Source organism: Venturia canescens, chromosome 9, assembly GCF_019457755.1.
Source record: "Venturia canescens isolate UGA chromosome 9, ASM1945775v1, whole genome shotgun sequence".
Lineage (NCBI taxonomy): Eukaryota > Metazoa > Arthropoda > Insecta > Hymenoptera > Ichneumonidae > Venturia > Venturia canescens.
Genome location: NC_057429.1, coordinates 11363022 through 11385019, shown reverse-complemented (window position 1 = coordinate 11385019; position 21998 = coordinate 11363022). Strand labels below are relative to the sequence as shown.

The 21998-nt window shown below is 36.3% G+C and overlaps 2 protein-coding genes across 2 annotated transcripts; both read right to left on the bottom strand.

Annotated features, from left to right (window-relative positions):
* Positions 1-3343: 3343 nt before the first annotated feature.
* Positions 3344-13227, bottom strand: Rubicon (run domain Beclin-1-interacting and cysteine-rich domain-containing protein rubicon). The gene is made up of 13 exons (XM_043428618.1): positions 13000-13227; positions 11878-12107; positions 11419-11570; positions 10829-11012; positions 8639-9736; positions 8335-8503; positions 7992-8126; positions 7416-7621; positions 7091-7239; positions 6745-6927; positions 6466-6648; positions 6087-6240; positions 3344-5986 (listed from the first exon to the last, which is right to left on the bottom strand). Exons 2-13 carry the CDS (start codon positions 12055-12057, stop codon positions 5783-5785), a joined length of 2997 nt encoding a protein of 998 aa, XP_043284553.1. The 5' UTR covers positions 12058-12107; positions 13000-13227; the 3' UTR covers positions 3344-5782.
* A 3060-nt stretch (positions 13228-16287) lies between these two features.
* LOC122415809 (protein pygopus-like) lies at positions 16288-20439 on the bottom strand. Its single transcript, XM_043428294.1, has 4 exons — positions 20411-20439; positions 19600-19805; positions 19244-19490; positions 16288-16922 (listed from the first exon to the last, which is right to left on the bottom strand). The coding sequence occupies exons 1-4, from the start codon at positions 20423-20425 to the stop codon at positions 16434-16436; spliced, it is 957 nt and encodes a 318-aa protein (XP_043284229.1). The 5' UTR covers positions 20426-20439; the 3' UTR covers positions 16288-16433.
* Between the last annotated feature and the right edge of the window lie 1559 nt (positions 20440-21998).

Sequence of the window (21998 nt, the reverse complement as noted above, 5' to 3'; positions counted from 1 at the left end):
TTACGAGGCGCGCGAATAGTTGTAGTCTCAATTTTTTTCCCCATTAGCGAACGGCGATTTTAATTGAAACTGGGATTCAATACCGAATATGCAAATATATTGAAACTGTTAATTCGATAATAAAAAAATAATGATTCGACGAAGGGTTTTCGATTAAGGAGTTTCGGTACAGGCGATACAATGTTGCCATGCTAAACCATGCTAAAAACATAAAAAATTTCAAAAAGTTTAGAATTTTATAAAATTTGGTGAACATATTCTTTAGTGCCAAATTTGACAATACAAATTTTTTAAGATTTTTCTTCTACACAGTTATCGAGTAATTGATCACTAAAGTTTACGTGTATAAGCATAGCGTTTCCATATATATAGGTATCCATTCCGGGCATAAGAAATCTGCTTTAATGCGTAATTACTCGATAACTAAGTAGAAGAAAATTTTTAAAAAATTTGTGTTTTCGCACTTGATGTTGAAGAACATTATCACCAAATTTGATCAATTTCTTAATATTTTGACTTTTGTACCGAAACTCCTTAAACACGTACATTCAATCTAAGAATTAATATATACTTCAAAAATGGTCCTTTATTCGAGATCATTTCTAATATTAATTTTCAAATGTTATTTAACAAATAGTTGCATACGTTAAGGCATGATGCATAAATTAACAGTTTTGTCTTCGAAGAATGTTCGAATGGCGAGGCCAAAAATATATAGCGTCGTGTATAACAATTATTTTGACTTTAAGCGAGATTTTATTAATATTTATTATATTCGTTTATAATTATGTTGTATTTATCTTTTATATTATTCTCTATTTTATTTATTATTTTTATATTTTAAAAAAATTTCATTCTTTTTATATTTATACTTGTATTATATTGTTATGTAATTATAATTATATAACATTGTTAACATTAACACTCGGATTGAAAAAAATTGCGATATTTCGGATTGAAATATTTTTTTGGGGCGTCACTGGCTGTTACACTAAACACCATCGTACGAATCACATCGACGGATTAAAGAATTGAATTTCGCATGCCGAGTTGATAAATTGTTCACGATAAATGCACACACGAAAACTCAAATTCAAAGCCAAATATTACCTTGGGAAGAGGGCGAATGGATTTATTTCTTATTTATAGCACAGTAAGCTTTTAGTATTGACGTATCGTGGTGACAAAAAAATTGGTTAACGCACGCAACGGAACAATCAGCAGAATGCTATTCCATTACTTTGCACATTTCGGATGAAATCGCTGACCGTTAAATCGGTAAAACGACTGCTTCGGTTCTTCACGAATCGATCCTCTCGGCGAGCAAGCTTGTCATAATTAATATGAAAATATAAAATCGTGGATTTTAGACATTTGTATTGATGCTTCGGTGTTGACGAAAGTGTCGAAACTCACGAAAGTTTTTGAGGAGAAAACAAATATTTGGCAATTATCAAACATCGTTATTTTATTCTGACTGCGGTGATCCGCATCCGAAATTACGAATGAGTGCTCTGAAAATAGTTTGCGCGAAAAAAATCTTCTTAAAAATCGTGCTTTTTACTTTTTTGCCGAAATATTTGAAAACACGAGCTCCTGAATCTTCTGAAAAAGTGGAAAACGAAAAAATGTATCATTTCGATCTCAAAAAATGTCCGAATTGTTTTTCTTTTTCAATTCTCACTCTTTTCAGGCACATTCATTTATCACGTGAACGAGCTACTCAGACGGCCCAAAATTATTATTGTTATTCCTAATATTATAAAGTTGAATTTGGGCCAAATAACATGTAATCTTATGGAAGTCAAGACACATTCGGTGATATCTCCGTTAAAAATGATGCTAAAAATATGAAATTTTTTGGGCAACATGAGCAAGGCTTGCCGAATAATGTCAATTTTTTTCAGATTTATTAGGAGATTTGCTGAGATTATATTAATAATAATCTGTTTTCCGTGCAGTTTTTTGAGGCTAGGATCGTCACTGTTCGTGTTTTCGACTGAGCTTTCACCAGTTTTTCGTCTTTTTTTCCCCAACTTTTCTTTAAAGTGTATGCAACATTGCCAAACTGTAAACTGGCCTAACTTTTAAAGGTACAGGTCATCACTTTTGGGTAAAAAAAATGACTGTACAGCCTCAACTTCCTTAATCGTATGCTTTTGTCGGATGCCGGTTTGTACTCATCTTCCGCCGAATTGTATCCAGCTTTTGACGCGATGCCGGAGCCGTGCAGACGCAGAATCAAGTTGTCCAGTTTCGGACCGTACGGCGAGCTTTTACCGAGCAAAGAGCTCGGAGGTTTTTTCGGGAAGGACGTCCTGAGAATTTTCATCTCCACACGAGTGTTTCCGCTTCTGGGCTCGACTGCATAAACGGCCTCCTGTTTTTCCATAAAACCCACAGTTTTTTCGCGGCTTTGTATGGAAGCGATGCACTCTAGAATGCCATCGAATCTTCAAATATTTAAATACTTTTTTTCAAATTTTTCAGCTCCGTATCGAAGCTCATTGGAACTCTATCGAAATCTGTCGAAGCTCTATGGAAATCTATCGAATCGTATTGGAATTGGACTTGGCTAACTTTTCGAAAGCTGACGTCCGTAAGGCTCGCGTACGTAGGTCGAGGACGAACAAATGGCGAGCATGGCGAGCAAGCAAGTGAAAAGCATGCGTTCGACGTTGACGCGAGGCTGCCGGGTGACCGAAACGCCGAAAAGTACACGCCCGATGCGGAACATCCGCGAAGCGAACGAAACGAGTCGAAGGAGGCGCGTGAAGATCCGGAAAATCGAGAGGAAGAAAATTGAGCAAAACTCAAGGCATAAGTCTTGATCAAATTGGCGAATTCGGGGTCCCCGTATTCAAGAGAAGAGACGTTTGAACATGTTCATACTATTACACGAACGAAGTCGACAACGATTCTGTTCGATGTGTCACTCGATCGCTCCATCCCTTGAAGCAGCACAGACGCAAGTCAATGCGAAGCTCTGTACGATTAAACCCCTTAAAGGAGTGCATGGTTTCCACTGCCCCTTATGTAGCTTCGTATCAGCACAGTATCTATAAAGTAGCTGAGTTTTTATACTTGACTAATTGGAGGTAGTTAAAGCAATTTCTCTGAACAGTTATCAGGATAATTGATTCTCTGTTGCATATTTTACGTTTTTTACCCAACGATATTATGGAATGAATTATGCAACGGGCAAGAGGGAAGCTTCCGTATGATGCAGCAAACGAACCTTCACCTTTTGCGTATCTCCATGCAGGATAGAAATCGCCAGGTTTTTATTGAACTTGCAAAAGACACGTGTAGCAACAGGGAATCGATTTTCTCGTCCTGTCTATCAAGTTTAATAGTTTATTGTACAAATTTCACTAATTTAAATGTTTCGTGTATTTTCTCGGAGCGTTGCATTCCGAGGATAAGCAGCTCTTTCTGCATCCACTGCGAATCGCTGTAACTTTTTTTCGTCGAAATTTACAAGTTCTGTCAGTCAGTGCTCGATCTTTTCGCTCTCAAATTATCTTTGAATCTTTGAATGAGTTTTTTTTAGTTTCTGAATATTGTTCGATCACCAGTGAAATTTTGCAAGGAATATACAAATTTGATAAGATTATTTCAACTTTTTCGTGAATCCTAATAACGACTTTTCCTGTGCAAAATTCATGGTCAACCTTACAGTGATTTTCCATTCAGAAGCCGAAAAAATATGTCAAGGAAAATTAATTACAGAGAAAACAATCGAAGTTGAGCGGTTATTTGTTTATCGTAAATTCTTTGTAAAATAGACAACAGCGATAAATTAACATTTGTTCGATTATTTTTCATAAATACCAGGTACTATAAATAGCGTTATTACATTAAATAACATGTACTACTATTAGACTGTGAAGTCACAGGAACACTTTTTCTACATCCTGTTGATTGAAAAAAAATCAATTTTATCAGATGTACATTTTGTTACATTACAAGTGGAAATATCGATTTAACAAAGCTTCAGTCTTTATTACTCTGGAATTAAAAATATTCCTTTTTTTCTCGAAACGAGGCCTCTGAAATTTCATCGAGTTTTAAATATGTTGTTTTGACAAATGGAACCAAAGCTTTGTTCGAACTCCATCGACTCGAGTCACATATTCTAGCGAAACGTTTACGTTTCAGCGTGATACGAAACTCTGTATCGATTGCAACTATTTTCACAGGAATCTTCTCGTATGGCTTTCAATTTTTTAGATCATTGGAATACAAATAATAAATTCGATTAATTTTCCTTCCGGAATGTCGTTACGAAACGAAGCAAAAATATTTCTTCTCGAGTAAAACGCGGTCAAGAGCTCGACTATGCTTATATTTTATCGTACAGAAATTTGCCATAAAAAAGATCTCGGATCCTCGGCGCGCAATCTGATCCCCAACATTTGAACTTCGGACATTATCCGATCGCTACTGTTTATTTTCGGACATTCTCCAGGAGAGCTCATCGATTTTAGCTCTCTATTGGCTCGGAAGAAATCCGGAAAAATATATCGTATGCAAAATATCTTTACATTTCGGTAAAAAACATTGGAAAAATTAATCGAAAAATACTTCACAGTGCGATTCATGCATCTTACCACTAATGTTGTGTTCTTATTCGAGGAGGCCGGATTACGAAAAAATCATGAAGAAATATGAACCTTCCAAGAACTTGCAGAGAAACAAAATATTTTGAGATTTTTAAAACGATGAAGAAATTCATAGTCGAATGATCGAGTGGGATTTAAACGATTTTTACCACGAGATGTCGATACTGTTTCGATTTTTAAAAGTGTACTTTAAGTTTGTACGAAATCATTGTTGAAAGAACGTTAAGATAGAAAATTAAATATATTTCGATGCTTTGATCACTTTTGAATGTAACTCCATTCGCAAACGAGTTGTAGAATCAAAACTCAGGTTTCAGTTAAAGGGATTATTGATAAAGATTATAGAATACTCAATTGAGTTGATTTGTACTTTACGTTTATCAATATTGATCTCAATATTCAGGTAATTATTGAAAATTTCATATTAGTAAAAATTCAATCGAGTGAAACTCTCAAAAATAACAACTATCGACGGTCGGAGAAGAGCTATGAAAAGTTTTATAATTTTTTCGTTGGTCCGGCCTCCTGAGAAAAAATGTATTTCAGTCATGCCACGTCACTTTTGTGTACAAACGCACTGATTTCGCCGTTTTGATTGGTGTTATTACGATTTTTTTTCATGAGCATTAAATAGTTACGTTTTGGGACTCGATTTAGCTATTTCACCGATCACCAGAATTAGTTAAAGTTTTTGATCCGCTTATGAACAAAAATTGTTTTGGTCTCAGTGAGAAAAAATCATTTTTCACAGATCTGACCTTCGATCTTCTGCATTAAAAAGTACACACAGATTCGCATAGATTTGCCACTCTTTAATCTGGCCGAACAACCACGGTTTGAACCAGATCAGTAGTGCAGAAAATGAGGTATTAATTGGCTGTGAAAATCTCTTGAATTGTGCAATCGAAATATTCCGAAATAAGCCCTCTGTCTGTACAAAAGCAATACTGAATTTTGGTATAAATCAAAGGTGTCAACATTTTGCTGTGTAAAAGTGGCTTAAATGCCTCATCATCTAAAAAAAGACTAGGCAGCTTATGATGACTACGATAATTGAGAAAAAGCTCCGGAGTTCAATGAAAATAAATATTCCTTTGTCGGAGAAAAGAAAATTATTTTTTTCCAATTTGCTTCGTTAAATTTTTCGCTAAGGAGGATTAACCCTTGAGAGAGCGTCTCTCACGTAGCCTCAAACAACGCGGGCAGTTCAACGTGTTTTTGGCCAGGTTTTTACACTCGATGTGAAAACAAGAGCCGCAATCGTTGCATCTCGTTACTTTCGACAGCTCCCATGGAAATATTACCTTAGAATTACCCTTTGTGAAACATAATTCACACATAAAACCCCGAGCCTCGCAGAGCTGTGAAAAAAGAATCGATCATTAGTTTCATTTTTATTGAAAGCATTAAAACGAGTAACGAAATTTCGTGAATATCAGAAATATATAAAGTAAAACTTACCACACATTCGGAAACGTGAGCACAGCAATCTTGCACAATTTCGCTTAGCTTTGTTGTAAGAGTGCCAACTTTGACGGAGACCAAATCTTGCATAGAATAAATATGGGGATCGTTGAAAATATAATTCGGTTGTTTTTTCAAAGCTTCCTGCACACTACAAAACATAAATATTGAAAATCATTAGATGTCAAGTAGACAAAGAAAAAGTATTCTGAAGCTACGGATTTTCAATCTCGTCTCTCGTATTCAAAACTCATACTGATGTCAATTTTTCATTCATTATTTATTATCGCTGCACCGATCCATGAATAATTAAAAACGAGAAGAACGTTATGATTTTTCAAAATAAAGGCAACAAACACATTTACATGGTAAATACCTTTGGGCAAATCTGCATGTCAGCATAAAATCTTTGAGATAGAATAATTGCGTACGTAGTAATCTCGTTCGTTCGAGTTGTTTTACCCGCCTGTACAAAAGTGGATTCAAATCATTGACCTGAAACAATGGATCGACCGCCATTTGGTCCAACAATCTGTAGGAAAAGTTTGAGACCGGATATCTGCAAATAAAAGAGAATTTCGTTAACGACTTTTTCGCTAATATGCGAAAAAGAATACGAATGAGCTCGACTACTAGAAAGTCAAGGTTTTTGTACCTGTTGAAGTCCCATTTGGACAATATTTTCCCGGGTATCAGCGCTACTTGATTCGTGTGGCATCCGGTACAGAAATATCTCCCCAAATATTCGCAGTAACGAAATCGGTTCGCATATTCTACGGCAACTTTCATTCCACAGCCTGCGCAACGATAATTCTGTTTTGCTATACGAATTTTTTTTCTGAAAAAACAAATCGTTCATTCTGAAATCTGATCAGAAGTGCTGGTAGAATCATAAATACTACGAATCGTCAATGATATGATCACTCTTTTGATTAATTGATTATTGTTTTTTTTTTCTTTATTTTATTTATTTGAGTAATCCCGTTGATTTTTACACTTACGCAGGTGGCGGGTGAGGCGTAAAAATTATTTGCGGACGCGGAGGAGCCCACTCGATTGTCCCTCTCAGGGGGATAACTTGACTGGTCGCATCATCGCTTTGTCCTTCATCCATTAAATTGGCGGACCAATTTTTAGGCATTGGCAGTAGCTTTGAAATGATAAAAAAATGATCAATTTCATAGAAAAAAAGGTGTTTTGACAAGTTATTCGAAAAATGTTGTTCAAAAATACAACTGATACTTCGACAATGTGTAATTTTATAAAATTCATTTCAAAAGAAGTGAAAATTCCATTATTCGCTTTATAATATTAAATTTGATATACCTGCTGCGGTGCATCTTGCTCGGAAACGAGCCACTGCAACTCACTGGCTCTCGGCAAATGTCGCTCGCTGAATCTGCTTATTAGACATAGAGCAACTCCCTCTGCCGAAATTATACTGTCAGTTAAGGCGGATTCGTTTCCTCGTCTTGGTGACGAACGACATAAATCCGCATCCGAATATAAAGACGCCATTGACATAGAAGCACCTGTGAAAAAAAAAAAAACCAATGAAAAAGCCGTTCTGTCCAAAATGTGGTGAGCTAATAAATTTTTAATGTTCGATAAGATAAAATTCCATTAACGTTTTGTTTTATCCATTTTTCATTATATTAATAATGAAATACCACTTTTATAATGGTATTCGTACGAGTCGTGGTTTTGAAATTCTGATTTCGAGTTTTCCTCATACCGAGAGATGTGGCAGAAGTCTGACGCCAAGTATTAGAAGAATATAGGAATATAAATTACTTTCAACAAAATTTATTCATTCGAGAACGGAACAATTAATGACAAGCTAATGGAACCATCGTTATTTGTTCGCATATAATCCCCTGGCTTACAACGAGAAATTCTTACCGAACGATCGCAATTGGGATAAGTTTCGAACGTCATCAATTTCAAGATCATCCACGCCATCCGTCGAAATTGTATTGTCAGATGGAGTTCCTGGTGAGCTGGATAAAGGACTCACACTCTGATCCGTAGTTGTGGCTAAAAAGAATCGTTTGATAAATTAATAAGAAAAGTTGAATGCTCCAATAGGCTGATCTGTCACGATAATTTTAAATGTTATATAATATTTTGATGGTTGTTATTTCCGATAATAATGAAATTGATATTTTTTTCGAATAGGGAAAAATTGAAGAAAAACGATCGTTAATTTGGAGGTAATTGAAAATAAAGCACAGTCAATACTTACTGTCGGTTTTCCCATCACTTAAAAGTTCCCGGCTCCAATTTCCAGCTTTTCTTTGCTCCACTTGCCTCTGACGTCTTCTCATCCGAATTCGTTGTTTCAAGTTGTTAATTTCCTCGTCGCTTTCATCCACGGTTTCGTCTATTGAACGTAACTGTCGATTGCATTTTACCTACAATAATTACGAATGCTTGATCATTAGTCTTTGATAAAAAGAACATTAATCTACATATGAGATCTGAACACGAACAGAAAAATTTGGAGGAAAAAATTTTCTTTCAGTTTTTTTCTTACAATTTCGACCTACCTGTTCTATGGCAGCTATCATAGCTTCAGAAATACTGAAATGAGCATTTTCACGATCGAGTTCGGCATTGGCACGAGAAAACTGGGCAGAAGAGAGAAAGCTCGTGAGACTCTGCCCTTCAAGAGGTCGAGGAAAATATCCGGTTGCCATAGGCTGAATGCTGGAGCCCCCATCTTCCATAAAACTTTTTTTCGGCGTTCTAACATCCTTTTGACCTTCAACGCCGAGGCTCCAAGAGCCGGAAAACTCTGGCGCTGAACCGGACGAAAAAAGACTTTTCCTCCTCACTTTTTGATGAGTCTCAATTTTTATTTTATCGCTTAGAAAATTTCCATCTTCTCGTTTTCCTGAATTAACGAGAAGCGGATTTACGGTACTTTCTTCGAAATTTGGCTCATCGGAATTTTTCGAAATGTCCCCAGAACTAGCAATTATTGGTGCACCAGAATTGATTGAAGTTTTTTCAAAATTATCTATCTTTCTGACACGCGACTTACTCGAAAACTTTTCAATGTCTTCTTTTCTTTCTGCGTAAAAATTGTTTGAAAATTCTTGAACGTCGGACGCATCAACAATATCATTTTTCGTTGGATACGAATTTTTCTTGTGTCTTAATTTTCGAAGTGGAATTTTTGGTTTTTTCCCGTTGAAATAATGTTTTTTCGAACACGTTTCTGTCATTTTAGCCTCACTGTAATCGACTTTTATGACGTCTGCGAGAGTTATCGACTTTTCAGCACGGATCACATCCTCTTCTGGTCGATTGGACGCCATGAAAACAGTTAAAGGCAATGGACAATTTTTTTGACAAACTTCGTGGTCCTTGCAAAGCACCGGCAAACTGTTCCACGACTTTAGAGAAATTTCGTTTTCCCGATCTTCGCTTCCAACGTCGCCGGTTAAATTTCCATTTTTTTCACTCGTTCCATCATCCATCTTTCCCCCCTTTTCGATTCTTCCAGCTTTTTCCTCAGGATCATTCGTCTGCGACGAATTTTTCGGCGTCTTGTCCCTCACGATTCCAAAATTTGTTGGATACGATGACGATCGCCGATGACGTTTTGGGCTGTTTTTTAAAAAACGACCGCCCGGTAGAAACTGAAAAAAAAATTGAAAAATAATGACTAATTCCAATAGACTCAGGAATTTGTCAACAGTGTCAATTTTCAATCTTTTTCAACAATTAGAAATAATCAATGTATAAAAAGCTATTACGGCAATTGTTTTATTTAAAATTGACATTTCATTTTTTCAGTCAGAATCGTTAATAGGACGTAACAGGTGAGATCTCTTTTTGAGATTATTCGTATTTCGTACGTGAATCGTCTTACAGAACACACTTCGAAAGAACCGTTAACATAAAATACCAAACTATCATAAAAACTGTGATTCCAACTCCACCCCGATGGCAAACATGCGAAAATAATTGCGAATGAAACATCCACGCCGTGATTTATTATGCTTTCGGGATTGAATATCGATTGAACTCATCGAATCGGGAAAGATTATTCACACAAGAAAAGCCCGTACGTCCGATCAAGGGGTGGAAAACTCACTGTTTTCGTTTATAAATAAGTGGATTACTCCAAGTAAACAATATCGATGAGTTATTCAATTTTTGGACACTGCAATCGCAATAATACCCTTTTTAATGATATAAATTTTTAACTAAATTTTCAAATAATCTTTCCCTATTCTATTCGTAAAACCGGCGTTCACCAAAAACCGCAGGCATCTCACTTGAGTTTCTTGAATGAATAAAAAAATCGGGTTAGATTTATTCGTGACCTCGGTACCCGAGAGAGTGCACGTGTTAATCGTTCGATTGACAAAGATGAACTGCCCGAAGCAAAAGCGTTTTTGGGACTGTCACAAGTAGCCCCATTGTTCTTACTTTGATTCAATATTACTCCACTGAGCAATAGAGAGGCGGGGAGCACCCGTACAGCGTGCAACGTCTACTGGAGGACCGAGAGATCGATTTTAAATGTTTAGAGAGTGATAGCTCGAGACTGATAAACGAAAAAGGAGATTAGGATGCTGCGCGTGGAGTTTGGCATGGATAAAAATAAGTGCGGATTTTTTTGTGTGAGGATTAGGAGTTCGGTGCCGTTATACCGGAACTCCTTAATGAAGTATTGATTCGAAACCTCTGCTTCAATGTTATCTTAAATGATTGAAATTACAAACCAAGCAGGGATCAATTTCCGTCAGTAAGGCAGCCTGATTTCTCTCCACGGCTCTGAGACAAATAAGCGTGGCTTCAGCCAAACTTTCTTGACAAAGAAAAGCCCATGGCTCGAGACAAGACAACAAATGCTCTTTGTCTGATAGCAGCCACGACAGTTTTTGAGAAAGCGAATGACTTTCCAAACTGAAAATACAAATATAAGTCTGTCAATATTTTCAACTCGTTATTCGTTCTGTTACTCACTTCGAATCTTTCATGTTGTTTCGTTTTTGAATGTATGCATTTTGTTTTAGATGATTATTTTCGACGAGCCTTAGTTTCAAAATATATCATTGTAATTCACAAAAAAACAGTTACTTTTATATTGGTTTTTATTATATTGATATGCTGAATTTATAAAATAGGCCGAATTCAATAAATTTATTTTTGGAGCTCAATGTCCGCAGCATACGAACGAGATTCAACTTTTTTTATATTCTTCTGCAAATGCTCAAGTACCGCCTCAGTTAACAATTAAAATTGGGCTATGTGAATCTGTGTGACAATTTTTTAAATTACGTCATCTAATATTCTGGAAAAGATTAATCACCTTTTGTACATCCATAATAGATCTCTGCGAGATGTTATTCGTGCTGGTAGATTCAACAAATAGTCGTCAGTCTGGACAGCCGAGGGTGATATTGCCAGGGAAGGTTGCAGCCAACTCAAGCCTTGTATAAATACCCAACAATCTGGTTCACCCTTGAAGTAAAAGAACGGACATGAATTGAAATACAACTTTGCAATGAAAATTTTAGTCTTCAGTGTATCGAGATCGTTTGACAATGACTCTAGTAAACTGAAAAGTCATGTCAATTTGGTTGGCTATAATTGTACTGAATTTCAAGTGATCAATTACTCAAGAAGAAGCCTAGGATAACATTATAAAATTAGGGAATTGGGGAATGTGAAACTCATTTTTGAGGATCAACTGCAAGATATAATGAAACTAGTTTAAGCTTCAATTATAGTTGTGAAAATATTGATTTTTTGAAAAAATAGAACTTACCAATGGATCAAATATTCTACATCCGTGCTTGAAAATCTGTTCGATAACGCTATGCAATCTGTTTAATCCGCCATAAACGTTCCAAACATTGGAGACTCCGTAAACCAGTAAACCTTCTACCGTTGACCGTAGACTCTGTAGAAGCTGCCATTGCTCTCTTATATGATTGTCTTCACCCATTTTATAAAATTTTATAAATTTTCTACCAGATACCAAATATCCATATTATCCTGAAAATAAATTCCATTGTTTAATATATTATTGAATTATTTACTATCGCTTGCAAGTTCATCCGTTCATTTGTGTATTTTCTTAATTTTATGGCTAAACTTCATGATTCTTTTTTTGGTGTAACTTTCCCAAAAAAATTTTCTATCCATTAGATGGTTTTCAATCATCAGTAATCATGGCAAATTAATTTTTGTTCCGCAGAAAAAGTTAAAACTGTTTTGCAATTCTGTTTTCAAATATAAACATAACCAAAAAATAAACAGCTTTCTTTTTCATGAGATTTCAAAGACATTTTCCAATACCCAAAGATAAAATGATACTCATAGGAGAATCGCAAAAGATTTTAAAACGTCAATAAAAATCAACAGATTTGAAAAAAAGTATTTTTGGTATTAAATATACGGTAACGGTGGTGTCATCATTGTTTTCCAACAAATCGATTCATCGCGATCAGAGCGCATTTGTGCATGATTATCGAGCCATAAATGTTTCGTAATTGATTGGATTCATTTGTGTTTCCCCATGTAAACATCGAGAAATGCATTGTTAATCAAGTACGTAATAATTATCGAGGACACGATGATTTAATGAGTGGAATTACGACGAGGTTACGTGACAAAGATCGACAATTTTACACATATCTATATATATTAACGCATCAGATCCATGTACATGTTGGTTTCGTATAAACACTCAATTAAACTCTTGACCGCATAACTCCGGTTGCACAAATTGAAATCAGGCCACGATAACGATAAAAAATTCTAGTATTCTGCGTATATGAAAATAGATGAATTGCAAAAAAAAATTGTAGATTGTAGAGTAACCGGATTACGAGACGGATAGCATTGTTTTTGATAATTAAATAAAATCAGCAATGAGAAACAATACCTTTGTTCTACTAAACTTCTCAACGTACACAAAAAACACGCTTGCATTCGTGAATCAAAGGATATAGAGATTATTTGGTGATCTTGTTTTTTTTTCACAGCTGATAGTCACGAGATCGTCTGACATTTCGTGTGGATTAGTGCAGATTGTACCGTGTATTTGTGACACGCGTGTTTACGTTTTTTCACGAGACGTCGTAATTCTTCTCTTGTCAGTCTGGATCGTGGCTGGTCAACGGAGCAATGAGAACTGAACCAAGAACCAATAAGAAAAAAAATCCACGCTACCTCGCCCAATCGCATCGTTCCAGGAGTGGATGCGCAAGCGCGCGTGGCTAACGCCTCGATGGTAACAACGCTTGCATTATTCATCACGGAGACTCACGTTTTTCAAATTTCACAACTCCATTATTTCAACTCTCTCTGTTCTCATATGTCAACCTGTGTCTTTTTTTTCGCTTTTTTAACATTCAATTTATTGTCTTTTTTCTTCTTTCATCGGGTAAACCCAACAGTTTTTTTTTCTCATAAATACGAAGCTTTCGAAAAACACATCAAACACTCGGTCTGCTGGCAATTATGAAAACTTTTTTACCGACGAGTCGTATTGTTGTCGATATCTTCGCGTACCAAGATTACACGGCGTTTAGTGCAGAAACTGTAAACGCAAAGATTGAAAAAATCATTGCATCCGAAGTAATTATGGTAGCATTCAGTAGCATTCAACTCGAGAAATTTGGACAAAAGTCAGAAAGTTTTTTTTTAGTGATCATAGCAATGCTTCATCTTTGATTCACATACTTTGACCAAGCGTCGATAAAGTAGTGAACGTTTTTATCCGCTGTCAATTCAAACGGTTTATCATTTTGCCAATAAAAGTCGATATCAGTCCGGCAGCTGGTAAAAAATACACTTTCCTATCACTCATTTTCTCAAAATGAAATTTTTCGTTGTAGCGAACTTTAAAAAATCGACGGCGCTCAAATAGTTTGCCAAAGAAAAATTCTTCCGCATCAACTATTTTTTTTACTTATTTCCGAATATTGCGATCTCACCACGTTACATCACATTAACGAGTCCTCGAAGGTATCCAAAAAGTTAAAATTGCAACTCGTGACTTAAGTAGACAAATAGGATCCTAATTGAGAAAAAATACCATAATATTCACCCAATTTTTGGTGCTTTTAATCGTGCATCAGAATTCATGAAATCTTTACGAGCGGTCAAAGCCCATCATCGCAAATCAACATCATGTACGATCTTGCCACATTCCGTTGCTCCAATCAAGCGATTTAAGGAGTTTCGATACCTGTTAACAAATGTTAAGAAATTGATAAAACTTAGTGATAATGTTCTTCAACATAACGTGCAAAAGCTCAATTTTTTTCGAAATTTTCTTCTACATAGTTATCGAGTAATAAAGCATTAAAGCAAAGTTTTTATGCCCGGAATGTATACTTATATATATTGGAAAGCTATGCTTATACACGTGATCTTTCGAGTTCAATTACTCGATAACGGTGTCGAAGAAAAATCTAAAAAAAAATGTATTGTCGAATTTGGTACTAAAGAATATGTTCACCAAATTTTATAAAATTCAGAATTTTTTGAATTTTTTTATCTTCTCAAGATGGCTTAACATGACAACATTGTATCGACTGTACCGAAGCTCCTTAAAGTATATTGAGATATTTCATTAAATTTTTTTTTATAAGTTCCACCCCTTTATTTATATGATGAGCCCAACGTTTTAATTGTGTTTTATAAATTACTTTTCTAAAACGGTGTGAAACTGTACGAATATTTAAATTTTTTGTTTTTCCACTTCTCTAATATTCCACAGCTTTCTTCTCGTAATCAAACGAGAGTTCATCTTCATTTTTTGTACAATGCGAGTCATCTGCGGCTCATCAGATGAAATTCAATTCCATTCCAATTCTCTCTTTTCTATACTTTCAGGCTCATGGTGCTTGAATTGTTTTTGAAAAACTAGAGTTTCGTCTTCTTCAATTTTGATTCCCGTGTATTTCTTTATGCCTTCAATTAAAATCTCTTTAATCGTGCTGGCTAATTTCATTTAACTCTCATTCACCGGCGTTTCGGGTAAATTCATCATCACAAAATAAGTCGATAAAATATGTATGACATTCACTGGATTGATATGCATTTTAAAAAAAGTTCGCAATATTCAATACGTACTTAACACTGCACAACCATAATCAGAGAACTATAATTTAAAAAATAAAAATAAAAATTCTACTGGTTCATTACGATCTGAGGATGAATTTAAAATAGTTTTCAAAAAAGGTGTAATGTCCTATCAATCAAAGAATCGATGCAACGAGTCTCTCTCGTTCTCTTCAATATTATGGCACAGATTGGATATTTTTTTAAACCAGTAACTCGGATTTCACAGTGACCCGCATTACCCCAATTGAGCGTTTTTTAAAGTTTAAAGGGACCCCTTTTGTTCCACTATCGACCTCACCTGTTGTTTATTAACAACAGCAAATGGAATACATAGTCAGGGATTTTAAGACACTTTTCGGTCTTATAAAATAAATAAAAATATATAAAAAAATTAAAAAAAAAATTTTTTTTTTAATAAAAATCAAAATATATTAAAAAACTGGCTTATTACGATTTCAGGATTAATTTAAAACAGTTTTAAAAAAAAGATAAATACCCCTTTGCGAATAAAGAATAAGATAACGAGACAAACAGGTTTCAACAACAATAAATGGTGTATGGTTTATTATCAACAGCAAATGGAATACATAGTCAGGGATTTTAAAAGACACTTTTCGGTCTTATAAAAAAAATAAAAATATATAAAAAAATTTTTAAAAAATATATAAAAAAACTGGTTCATTACGATTTCAGGATTAATTTAAAACAGTTTTAAAAAAAGGTAAATACCCTTTTGCGAATAAAGGACAAGATTAACGAGACAAACAGGCTTCAACAACAATGGTATATGGTTTATTATCAACAGCAAATGGAATACATAGTCAGGGATTTTAAAAGACACTTTTCGGTCTTATAAAAAAAATAAAAATATATAAAAAAATTAAAAAAAAAAATTTTTTTTATAAAAATAAAAATATATAAAAAAAACTGGTTCATTACGATTTCAGGATTAATTTAAAATAGTTTTAAAAAAAGGTAAATACCCCTTTGCGAATAAAGGTCAAGATTAACGAGACAAAAAGGCTTCAACAACAATGGTATATGGTTTATTATCAACAGCAAATGGAATACATAGTCAGGGACATAAAAATGTCATTAATTTATATATATATATATATATATACAATAATCATAACGATTGTTCAGGTTACATATTTATATACACGTATTTAAATCTGTTTTTGATTGCAGCCGATGAATATTTTGAACTTAACATTAACGACGAGACTTGAAACTCTTTGGTCACTAGTTGTCCGAATTAGTCTTGCTGCGTTTGGCTTTGAAACTTTCGCCATGTCCATGGGGAGAGGCGTAGTGATCGTGAGCGTTGAAATGCGAGAATCCATAACCGTGACCGTGGCCATGACCATGGCCATGATACTCGTGCCCAAAGCCATGTCCATGAGCAAAACCGTGACCGAATGCATGCCCGTGTCCGAATCCGAAATGCCCGTGGGGATAGGAATGCCCGTAACCGTGGCCGAACGAGTGATGAGGATAATAGTGGTGCCCACCACCCCCATGGCCGCCCAAACCGTGGTGATGCCCACCGTAGAAATGTCCACCGTGATGATGAAACGGTCCAGGATAAGCCGGGAACGGATATGGCACTGGCACCGGGAATGGAACCGCGTGCTTCACCGGAACCGGATACGGATGTTGCACCGGCACCGGCACCGGATGCTTTATCGGGACTGGCACTGCCACTGGATGCTTTATGGGAATCGGCACCGCCTGCGCAACACACAAGTCGAATCGATTTGCTCGCTAATGAATCTCTTTGGCTTTCGGATGCTGGAGACCTGCGAAGCCCAGTTTGAGGCTCGCTTCAATTCTAAGGGCTCGAATTCAATTTTTAAGGAGGGTGGCTACACTCGTCAAAATGATAAGAAATTGATCAAATTTGGTGATAATGTTCTTCAACATCAAGCGCGAAGACACCATTTTTTTCAAAATTTTCTTCTGTTTAGTTATCGAGTAATTACGCATTAAAGCAGATTTCTTATGCCCGAAATGTATACCTATATATTTGGAAACGCTATGCTTATACACTTGAACTTTAGTGACCAATTACTCGATAACTGTACAGAAGAAAAATCTTAAAAAATTTGTATTGCCAAATTTGTCCCTAAAGAATATGTTCACCAAATTTTATTAAATTCTTATAATTTTGAAATTTTTAATGTATTTAACATGGTTTAGCATGGCAACATTGTATCGTCGGTAGCCACCCTCCTTAAGGGCAAAATCCGACCACGATTCTCGATACTCCGGCGGGCCTGGGCCAAGGTCTCTGGCGCGGAGCATTGAAGCCGGGAAGTGGCCAATTTCATAATGTACGAGAGGATGAAATTTTGTAGAATTGAGTTCAATGATTCGGGTATCGTTCGTAAAGTCAAGCTTGTAAATATTTTCGAGGTTCCGAAATAGCGATCGAATTCTTATGATTATTTCATTAATCGAATCCCTGTCGCTCCCCGAAAATTTGGGAGGTCCGTCAATTTCTTTTGAAAGTGAACATTTTTGAGCCCGAGACCAGAGCCAGAAAATTTTCATCGATCAACCTCCATCGCTCACTTTTTAGTTGCATCGATCAATGTCTCGTCGAATCGGCAGAATAACAACCGTCCTCTTTACGGCTCTACTCGAAAAGAACTCTGCTCTTAAAATCTTTACTCCGAAATTCACAACATCTCTACGTCCACTCATGTATAATCCATGATCTTTAATATCACATCGGAGTAGATATGTTAAAGAGGGTGGAGGTTCTCTACTCAGATTCGCAGTTGTTAAGGAGCGGAGTTGTTATCAAGAATGGCTGTCGATAGAGTTGTTAACTCGCAGCTACATCGTCACAGCTCTGTTCAATAACAACTTCGCTCTTTGAGCATGTATTTAGAGGAGAACTGTTATTGAATACATTACTGAGAGTAGAATTGTTGACTTGCTGCAACACAACTCGACTCTTAAAAATCTACTCGACAACATTTCCACTCCGAAGATTTTTATTTTACGTACGAATCACGTCTCTACTCTTTAACATTTCTAGGCGGATGACACAGAAGATTAATGACAAAAGAGGAGACGTATTGATTTTCAAATTTGAGAGTAGAGCTGTTAGGAGCAGCGTTGTTTTTGAGTAGAGCTGTAAAGAGCCGAAAATTCGTTGAATTCGTCAACACAAAATTTGACGTTGACACTTGAGAAATTTTGGTAGATTGGATGATATTTGAACGAGAAAAAGTTACATGGCATGAGAAAGTTTGCTTTTGTATTCAGGAGAACGTTTGAACGATACTTTTGAAAATCAGTGATTTCAATTTTTATTTTATCATAAAACGATGACACTGAAGTTTGCAATGTTCCAGTCCAACGAAATGATTTGAAAAAACTCTCGAACAATTCCAGTTATTCTCCAATTCTGTTACCTGCCTAATTTGCAATTTGTAGTTTTCCAGTTTACGTCAATGATTCGTGAAATAAAAAATTGCAGAATTACAAATGTTTTTTTTGTTAATTTCGTTGAACTCGAACGTTCCGAACTTCAGAATTGTATAAAACCAACAAATATAAATGGATATTATTTAGATTCACTTCAACTATCAAACTAGCATACAAAAAAGTGAGAAAGTCAAAAAAATTCGAAAATGAACACAGGCCCTGCTGTTCCATGTAAATCTATGCTCTCTGCTTGTACAAAAACGGTTATTTGTCACTCGAGTGCCATCTGGAGACACTGCGTGAATGTAAGAACTCCACTTTTATCCCTTGATATTTTTGAATCTGTCAAAATTCATGAAAATTCTTACGAAAACAGGAAAATGTACATAACTATGACAAAAGCAAACTTTGTACGAAACAAAGTTATTTTTTCTTCGTTTCTGTGCATAGTTAACCAGAAAATCATGAAATGAACTTAGGACAAACACCAAAATTTGTTGTGTAGAGTGGGGATAATGAAAATGAAATTTTTCTCTGTCCCGGATCGTGCAGAAGAGGGCAATGACGTACTTCCGCAAATACGTGGAACCGGAAGTTCGAAGAGATGAGCTTACCTGCGGCACCGGAACTGGGACTGGTACTGCTTTGTGGATAACTGTCTCGACCGGTACTGGAACGATCTTTTCTACTGGTACGTGATAGGATTTCTCGATGTACACGGGTTCCGGCACTGGGACGGGTTTTTCCACCACAACGTGCTTCGTTATGTAGATGGGAAGTGTGTTTACGTATGGTATGTGAGGATGTATGTGGAGTCCATGCTTGTGGAAATGATACTTGTCTGCGCCTCCGTACGTCCACCTTTTCGGTGGATCAACAAAGCATAAAAAAATTCATGAGCACTGAATACGAAAACCGAACTTTAGTTACGTTCAAATTAGTTGAGGAAAAAGTCTAAAAAATTTCATACCCTCCGTGACTGTGGTGAAGTCCTGACGAGACTTTAAGGGCTTTCCATGGGTTGCTGTTATCGCTCCACGGTTGGCCATGCCCATAGCCGTACGGATTTGAAATACCAACCCAGCCGTCGTTCAAAATTCCACGCTTCCGCTGCTTACCGTTTTCCGTTTCCGGTTCCACCCCGAAGGCGGAACCACTTACGAGAGCCAGTAAAAGCTGCAAGTCGTTAAGGTCTCGTTTACTCGTGGGCGGAGCAAGATTTTGAAGTGTTTCTTTTCGAATATGAAATATTTTCAACATTTTTTTGCCGAATTTCCGGCTGCCGAGGAGCCCCATTTGTTTGGGGTTTCTCCACGATTTTTTACGCGGCAAAGGAAAAAACGTAATATTAAAAATTGAAAGGTTTTCGTGCTCTGAAGCATTTTAGAAAATTGAAATTTGTGTTTCAAAGCGCAAAAATCCTCCAATTTTTAACACTTTTTTATGATTTCAGTTCAGGCGATAGCCACTGCTTTACAAATCAAAACGCCCTTTGATTTTTTGACCTCAGATCAACCAATCCTCCGGAATCGTGCAGAAGCATGGGTTTCTCGGGAGTAGTTTTACACCGAATCTACCCGAGATATCAGAACTAAAAAATTCTATCATAGAGTTGAAATACCAATAAATAAACCCTCCAAATTTCAAAAGTCCATGTTTTTTTTCCTCGCCGCAAAAAAATCGCGAAAAAAGCGAAAAAATTCGGCTGCCACACGGGGTGACCCCCTTAAAGATTATTGGAAAAGTTAAAAAAAAAAGAAACTTTGAAACAGTTTATTTACCAGAAACCTCAACATTGCGTTGTCTCTTGTTAACGCGGACTGTTTAATTCGATCGTCGAGTCGAGCGCTTTTATACATTTACCCGATCGATATAATTCTCTCGTAAGATCGAGAGTGGTCCAGTCGGATCGGGGATTCTGTATTCGCGTCCCCGACCGGATTTAACAATCTTACCAAGCTTGGCATCGTACAGATTGTTATGCCGCACTTCCGGGCGTTTAGAAAGACAAAAAAATCCTGACGATCGGGCTCGCGGTTGGCGTGGCCGTAGACGCGATCGCGGATCGTGAACTTTCGATGTAACCGGTCCATATAAAAGTGACGGTTGTTCCACGCTCTCGATGGAATAATACGAATTTAGGTATAAAAATAATGTTCCATTCTTGAGATTCGATTCCAGATCGATTCTCGAAAGTTCCATCCTTTGCAGGCCAACAGAGCGTTGGGTGACCGGGCTCAAGTACAAGCGGCGATATCGCATTGACCCACTTCCGGTTTTATTATTCTTTCGTCGTCGTCAACTTTGATTTCCGGTGAAACGAACACAGCGCGTGCTTATGGACGAAAATGAACGTTGAGAAAGTATTATCAACGAATTTTATGCAAATAGAATCGGAAAAATATTTTTTGTTGATTAATAACGCCGACGTTTATTTGCTCAGGCATATTACGGTTTACAACAATTTTCGAAACGCTCATTCATACTGTTTTTTCATTGCCGATAGCAATTCTTCGCCTATTTTGATGGTAACAACCTCGCACCATTGCTCGCTGCAGGATTCACATCGTTTTTTTATATTCTTAGGATTCTCTTGTGAAGAAAAATTTTTTTGTCTACTTTCCACGTTGTTGGTACATTTTTTTACCCATAAGACATTTCAAAAGTGTTTATTTTACGAGGTTTAATTCATAATAACGAAATTTTAGTTCGATTCAGTCGGAAAAATGTATTCAAATGGAGAATGAAGTTCTATTTGGGTTCATTTATTCGGGTACCTGCTTCAAGGTTCTTATTGCAGCCACCACACGTGGCGCGAAACGTCCTGAAATTTTTCGAACGTGTCCCCGATCGTGAGGAATAAATCTTTGAGGAATTATGCTAAAAAAATGAGAGTCGGAATAGTAAAAAAAAAAAAAAACACTTTCAACATCCCCTTTCGATGAAAACAAAATTAATTTTTAGTGTCACCGAAAGAATGAAAATCTCCGTTTTCAGTGGTGGAATGTGAAATTTTTTGTTGCTAAAAAGTTCTTTTATTTCTGCATTAAACTCATTTTGATCGTTTTTTTTAAGCATCTCGCATCATGGGAGCGGGGATAAAACTTTCGCTGATTGGCCAACTTTGCTAGCTTAAATATAATTATGTTTTTATAAATTTTCAACAAATTTTGCCAATTTCGACCAAAGTCGGCATAAAGACAGGGGCCGCGTTGAAATTAGTAAATATTCTTCATTGAATCTTTGTTGAAAAGTCTAAAGGATTTTGTCAGTTTATGGGCGAGCTCACTCGACACCGTTTCAGTATTCACAAGTGATATTTTGGAGCTTCGAGCTCGATTATTTCTGCTCCTGAAGAATCGAAGTAAA